Here is a 6,126-nt window from a genome sequence, read left to right as displayed (position 1 = left end):
TCCAAATTTCAAATATAGGTTCATCCAAACCCGACAACCATAAGTACAAATTTTCAAAACCTCCCACATATCCCAATCTTAATTCCAAAATTCAGGATTCCAACTCAATGGGTTCACCCAAATAAATTTTAGCACCATTTAGTACACATAAGTACAAATATCCATTATTGCATATATCATGCAATCCTATGGAAATCTTATTATCCAATTTCAGGTTAAAGCTCCATCGGTTCACTCGAAATCTAAATTGTACCAAATTTAGTGACATTTAGTACACATTAGTAGACATATCCAAAAATTCCTAAAAATACCCCAATCCTACAAACCAACAGTGATAAAAAGTCCAAATTTTAGGATTCTAGCTCTAACCTTTTTTTAATTACCGCCCACTTTTTCACCTCAAGTCATAGAAAAATATTCTTACAGCCCACCTAATCCACAGTGTTGTTTATTGATAAATTGCTTTTATTTATTAGATTTTTAAATTTTATTAAGTAATTTTAATTAAGTATAGTGAACTGATGCTGCGAAATTAAATATCTGGTTCTATTTCGTCAAAAACAAGCGAAGGTCTTTTCTTTCAGAAATATTAAGGTCGTTTCTTTCTTTGTTCATGATGTGGTTAACAGCACTAAATCCTGATTCAATTTCAATTTATTTCATAAACGAGAATCTAGCCCAAATCTAGCGAATCAAAAAACAACAAAATATAGACTACTCCAAAAGCTTAAAACTAACAATGTATCATCTTAATAATATCTTTACGTCTATTTATTTGGAGAGGTTCAGAACCATTGCACTTCAAAAACATTTTTATTATTATTAAATTATTTGATATAGCGACCTAGCACATAGGGCCAAGGACTACAATTTCGACATTTTCGAAACTCTGTTTACAATCTCCATCATATTTTATTTCTAATAGTTCTTCTTGATACTTTGTATCAGCTTCCTTAGCATTAGCTGTAAATGGATTTTTCATTTTTCATAATATACTTTGGAAAATCCAACCGCCCACCAAAAAGCAGAAACAAATGTTGCACGCATGAGACCAGGTTTTACTATCGCTGCTCTAACGGCTCACGTAAAATTTAAATTGTAACAAAATTTAGTACACATATGTACGAAATCTTTCAAACTACCAACATAACTCAATTCTACAATACAGTTGTAATCTTTTTTCAAAAAATGTCAGTGTTCCTGCTCTATCGGTTCACCTAAATCCCAATTGTACCAAATTTAGTACCATTAAGTAGGACATTAGTAAATATTTGCAAAACTGCCCACGTACACCAATCCTACAACCCAACAATGATCTTAACTCCAAATATCAGAAAACCAACTCCCTTGGTTCACCCAAAAATTCAAGTTGTACAAATTTAGAACACATGAGTCCGAATTTCAGAAACTACCAACATACCTCAATCATGCAATGCAGTAGTAATCTTATTTATATCCGAATTTCAGTGTTCCAGCGCTATCGGGTCACCCAAATCCAAATCGTACCAAATATAGTACCTTTCGTACACCTAAGTACAAATTTCCAAAGCTACCTACATATCGATATCCTACACTCCGACGCTAATTTTAATTTAAAATTGAAGGATTGCAGCTTCCTGATCGATTTTAGGTATTTTTTGAAAGCTCGGCCCGATCCGGTCGAATATATTTACGTTTTTACTTTTTAATATTTGTTCTATATATTTGAACACAACTGTAGTTGTTTGTTCTCTCATGCATGCAACATTTTGTTTTTTGCAATTGTACCCCGAACATTGTGGTAGGTTCACTGTACTGCAGAATTGGTTTCTCTCATATTCTCTTAAAACTCATACCGCAACAATGCACCATATCTGCATTTGGCTGTGTGTCCTCTTTCTCTTGTCTGCCTTTTTCATTGGCGTATCTGGAAAATTCAACAAAAATCGCCAAAGAGTATCTAGAAAATACGAATGGTGGTGAAATTTTGTATAAATAGCTGGCATCGGATTCTCTTCGGCATCAGTACAGAAGTACAAATCAAAGCGTTAAAATAACAAGCGAACGAAAGCGACAAAACAAAACCAAAGTAAATTTTCAAAGCAAAGCACAGAACTGAGAAAAAGTAACAGTTTGTCAAAAAAGGCAGTTATTTGAAATCTGAAAAAGAAGTTGCGAAAGTCATTCAGTCATAAGAGGAGTAATTAAAATCCAACCAAATAAGTTACCCGGAATCACCCCGACGAATTTTCTAGTCAACAGAGAAAAGGAAAAGGGTATCAACAACAAAAATGGTAGCAGTTGGTATTGACTTGGGCACAACGTATTCCTGTGTTGGTGTCTTCCAACATGGCAAAGTGGAAATCATTGCCAACGATCAGGGCAATCGCACAACACCCAGTTATGTTGCCTTTACAGACACCGAACGTCTGATTGGTGATGCCGCCAAGAACCAGGTGGCCATGAACCCGAAGAACACAGTCTTCGATGCTAAACGTTTGATTGGTCGCAAATATGATGATCCCAAGATAATGGAAGACATCAAACACTGGCCCTTCAAAGTGGTGAGCGATTGTGGTAAACCCAAAATCTGTGTCGAATTTAAGGGTGAACAGAAGCGTTTTGCTCCCGAGGAAATCAGTTCCATGGTCTTGACTAAAATGAAGGAAACGGCTGAGGCCTATTTGGGACAAAGTGTTAGCGATGCGGTAATCACGGTGCCAGCCTATTTCAATGATTCCCAGCGGCAGGCCACCAAGGATGCTGGACGCATTGCCGGGTTGAATGTCTTGAGGATTATCAATGAACCCACAGCTGCCGCTTTGGCCTATGGTCTCGATAAGAACCTGAAAGGAGAACGTAATGTTTTGATTTTCGATTTGGGTGGTGGTACCTTTGATGTCTCCATCTTGACCATTGATGAAGGTTCCCTCTTTGAGGTTCGGGCCACGGCCGGTGATACCCATTTGGGTGGTGAAGATTTCGATAATCGTCTGGTCAACCATTTGGCTGAGGAATTCAAACGGAAATACAAAAAAGATCTTCGTTCCAATCCCAGAGCATTGCGCCGCCTGAGGACAGCTGCTGAGCGTGCCAAACGCACCTTGTCTTCAAGTTCGGAGGCCACAATTGAAATTGATGCCCTGTTTGATGGCATTGATTATTACACCAAAGTCAGTCGTGCTCGATTTGAGGAATTGTGTGCCGATCTCTTCCGCCAGACATTGCAACCGGTTGAGAAGGCTCTCAATGATGCAAAGATGGATAAGAATGATATTCACGACATTGTTCTGGTTGGTGGTTCGACACGTATACCCAAGGTCCAAAATCTGTTGCAGCAATTCTTCTGTGGCAAGAATTTGAATTTGTCCATTAATCCCGATGAGGCGGTGGCCTATGGTGCAGCCATTCAAGCAGCCATTTTGAGTGGTGATAAGAGCAGCGCCATTCAAGATGTCCTACTGGTGGATGTGGCTCCACTCTCCTTGGGCATTGAAACTGCAGGAGGTGTAATGGCCAAGATAATTGAGCGCAATTCACGCATTCCATGCAAACAGACTCAAACCTTCTCCACCTATTCGGATAATCAAACAGGTGTCACCATCCAAGTGTTCGAAGGTGAACGTGTTATGACCAAGGATAACAATCGCTTGGGTACTTTCGATCTATCCGGTATACCCCCAGCACCACGTGGAGTACCCCAAATTGAGGTTACATTCGATTTGGATGCCAATGGTATTTTGAATGTCTCCGCCAAGGAAATGAGTTCCGGCAATGCCAAAAATATCACCATCAAAAATGACAAGGGCCGCCTATCGCAAGCCGAAATCGATCGCATGGTCAGCGATGCAGAGAAATATGCCGAAGAAGATGAAAAGCAAAGGAATAGAATTGCAGCTCGTAATAATTTGGAGAGTTATGTGTTTGGGGTAAAACAGGCATTAGACCAGGCCAGTGGTGATAAGATTTCGGCTCAAGAAAAAGCAGAGACTTTACGGGCTTGCGACGATACCATTAAATGGTTAGATGCCAATCATATGGCCGAACGTGACGAGTACGAAGATAAAATGAAGGAGATTAACAAGATTTGTACACCGATTATGACGAAGTTACATGATGCCGGCGGACCGAGTGCATCGTGTGGCCAACAAGCGGGAGGATTTGGTGGTGGACGTGCTGCCGGACCAACTGTGGATGAGGTGGATTAAATGGGAAACAGTATTTTAAGTTAGAAGTTAATTTCAGATTGCCATAGTTTTTTTAATTTAATTCCGATTTTGTTTTCCGAATTTTAGTTTTAAGTAGAATAACAAATTCCCGAATTTATTTCGAATTTCATTTATTTGAAATAGAAATGAAGAAAATAAATGTTTTATGTTAAAACGATAAACCAAAAAAACTTGTTTTTATTCGGAAGGAACCAGAACATATTTTTCAAGGGACAAAATAGATCAATAGATTTTTAAATGCAGGATTTTTTTGAAGATCCAATAGAACCCAAGGCGTAGATTTTTAAATGAAGATTTTTTCGAGGACCAACAAGGCGTAGTTTTTTAAATGAAGACTTTTGGAAGGAGCCCAAGGCGTAGATTTTTAAATGAAGATTTTTTCGAGGACCAACAAGGCGTAGTTTTTTAAATGATTTTTGGAAGGAGTCCAAGGCGTAGATTTTTAAATATTTTGAAGGACCAGTAGAACCCAAGGCGTAGATTTTTAAATTTTTTGAAGGACCAGTAGAACCCAAGGCGTAGATTTTTAATTTTTTGAAGGACTAGTAGAACCCAAGGCGTAGTTTTTGAAATGAAGATTTTTTTGAAGGACCAATAGAACCCAAGACGTAGATTTTTAAATGAAGATTTTTTCATGAACCAATAGAACCCAAGGCGTAGGTTTTTAAATGAAGATTTTTTCAAGAACCAATAGAACCCAAGGCGTAGATTTTTAAATGAAGATTTTTTCAAGAACCAATAGAACCCAAGGCGTAGATTTTTAAATGAAGATTTTTTGCAAGGACCAATAGAACCCAAGGCGTAGATTTTTAAATGAAGATTTTTTGCAAGGACCAATAGAACCCAAGGCGTAGATTTTTAAATGAAGATTTTTTTCAAGAGCCAATAGAACCCAAGGCGTAGATTTTTAAATGAAGATTTTTTTTTCATGGACCAATAGAACCCAAGTCGTAGATTTTTTAAATGAAGATTTTTTCATGAACCAATAGAACCCAAGGCGTAGATTTTTAAATGAAGATTTTTTGCAAGGACCAATAGAACCCAAGGCGTAGATTTTTAAATGAAGATTTTTTGCAAGGACCAATAGAACCCAAGGCGTAGATTTTTAAATGAAGATTTTTTGCAAGGACCAATAGAACCCAAGGCGTAGATTTTTAAATGAAGATTTTTTGCAAGGACCAATAGAACCCAAGGCGTAGATTTTTAAATGAAGATTTTTTTGGAAGGACCAATAGAACCCAAGGCGTAGATTTTTAAATGAAGATTTTTTGCAAGGACCAATAGAACCCAAGGCGTAGATTTTTAAATGAAGATTTTTTGCAAGGACCAATAGAACCCAAGGCGTAGATTTTTAAATGAAGATTTTTTGCAAGGACCAATAGAACCCAAGGCGTAGATTTTTAAATGAAGATTTTTTTGCAAGGACCAATAGAACCCAAGGCGTAGATTTTTAAATGAAGATTTTTTGCAAGGACCAATAGAACCCAAGGCGTAGATTTTTAAATGAAGATTTTTTGCAAGGACCAATAGAACCCAAGGCGTAGATTTTTAAATGAAGATTTTTTGCAAGGACCAATAGAACCCAAGGCGTAGATTTTTAAATGAAGATTTTTTGCAAGGACCAATAGAACCCAAGGCGTAGATTTTTAAATGAAGATTTTTTGCAAGGACCAATAGAACCCAAGGCGTAGATTTTTAAATGAAGATTTTCTGAATAAATCTATGGTTTAAATAAAGATTTTTTGAAGAAGCTACCAAAATATATTAAAGCCTAGAGGCCGGAAAATAGCTTACCTTTTTTCATATATTGAAACCATGACAAGTCTATTGGAGAGCACCACCTTTTGTATAAAAACACGTATATGAGTAATGACACCGAATCACTGATATTATATGACATAAATGATTTTTTTTTTTT

At 37.2% G+C, this 6,126-nt stretch overlaps 1 protein-coding gene across 1 annotated transcript; it reads left to right on the top strand.

Annotated features, from left to right (window-relative positions):
* Positions 1 to 2,238: 2,238 nt before the first annotated feature.
* On the top strand, positions 2,239 to 4,187 carry LOC133330588 (heat shock protein 70-like). Its single transcript, XM_061539027.1, has one exon. The coding sequence runs from the start codon at positions 2,271 to 2,273 to the stop codon at positions 4,185 to 4,187; it is 1,917 nt and encodes a 638-aa protein (XP_061395011.1). The 5' UTR covers positions 2,239 to 2,270.
* Positions 4,188 to 6,126: the final 1,939 nt, after the last annotated feature.

Source organism: Musca vetustissima, unplaced genomic scaffold (assembly GCF_032173495.1).
Source record: "Musca vetustissima isolate MV318-11 ecotype Yass unplaced genomic scaffold, APGP_CSIRO_Mvet_v1 utg15717, whole genome shotgun sequence".
Classification (NCBI taxonomy): domain Eukaryota; kingdom Metazoa; phylum Arthropoda; class Insecta; order Diptera; family Muscidae; genus Musca; species Musca vetustissima.
Note: the sequence above shows the minus strand (reverse complement) of the source record. Positions and strands in the feature narration are given on the sequence as shown.

Bases quoted from the DNA above. Each gene is read 5' to 3' on its own strand.
- LOC133330588 (XM_061539027.1), top strand. From the start codon at position 2,271: ATGGTAGCAGTTGGTATTGACTTGGGCACAACGTATTCCTGTGTTGGT.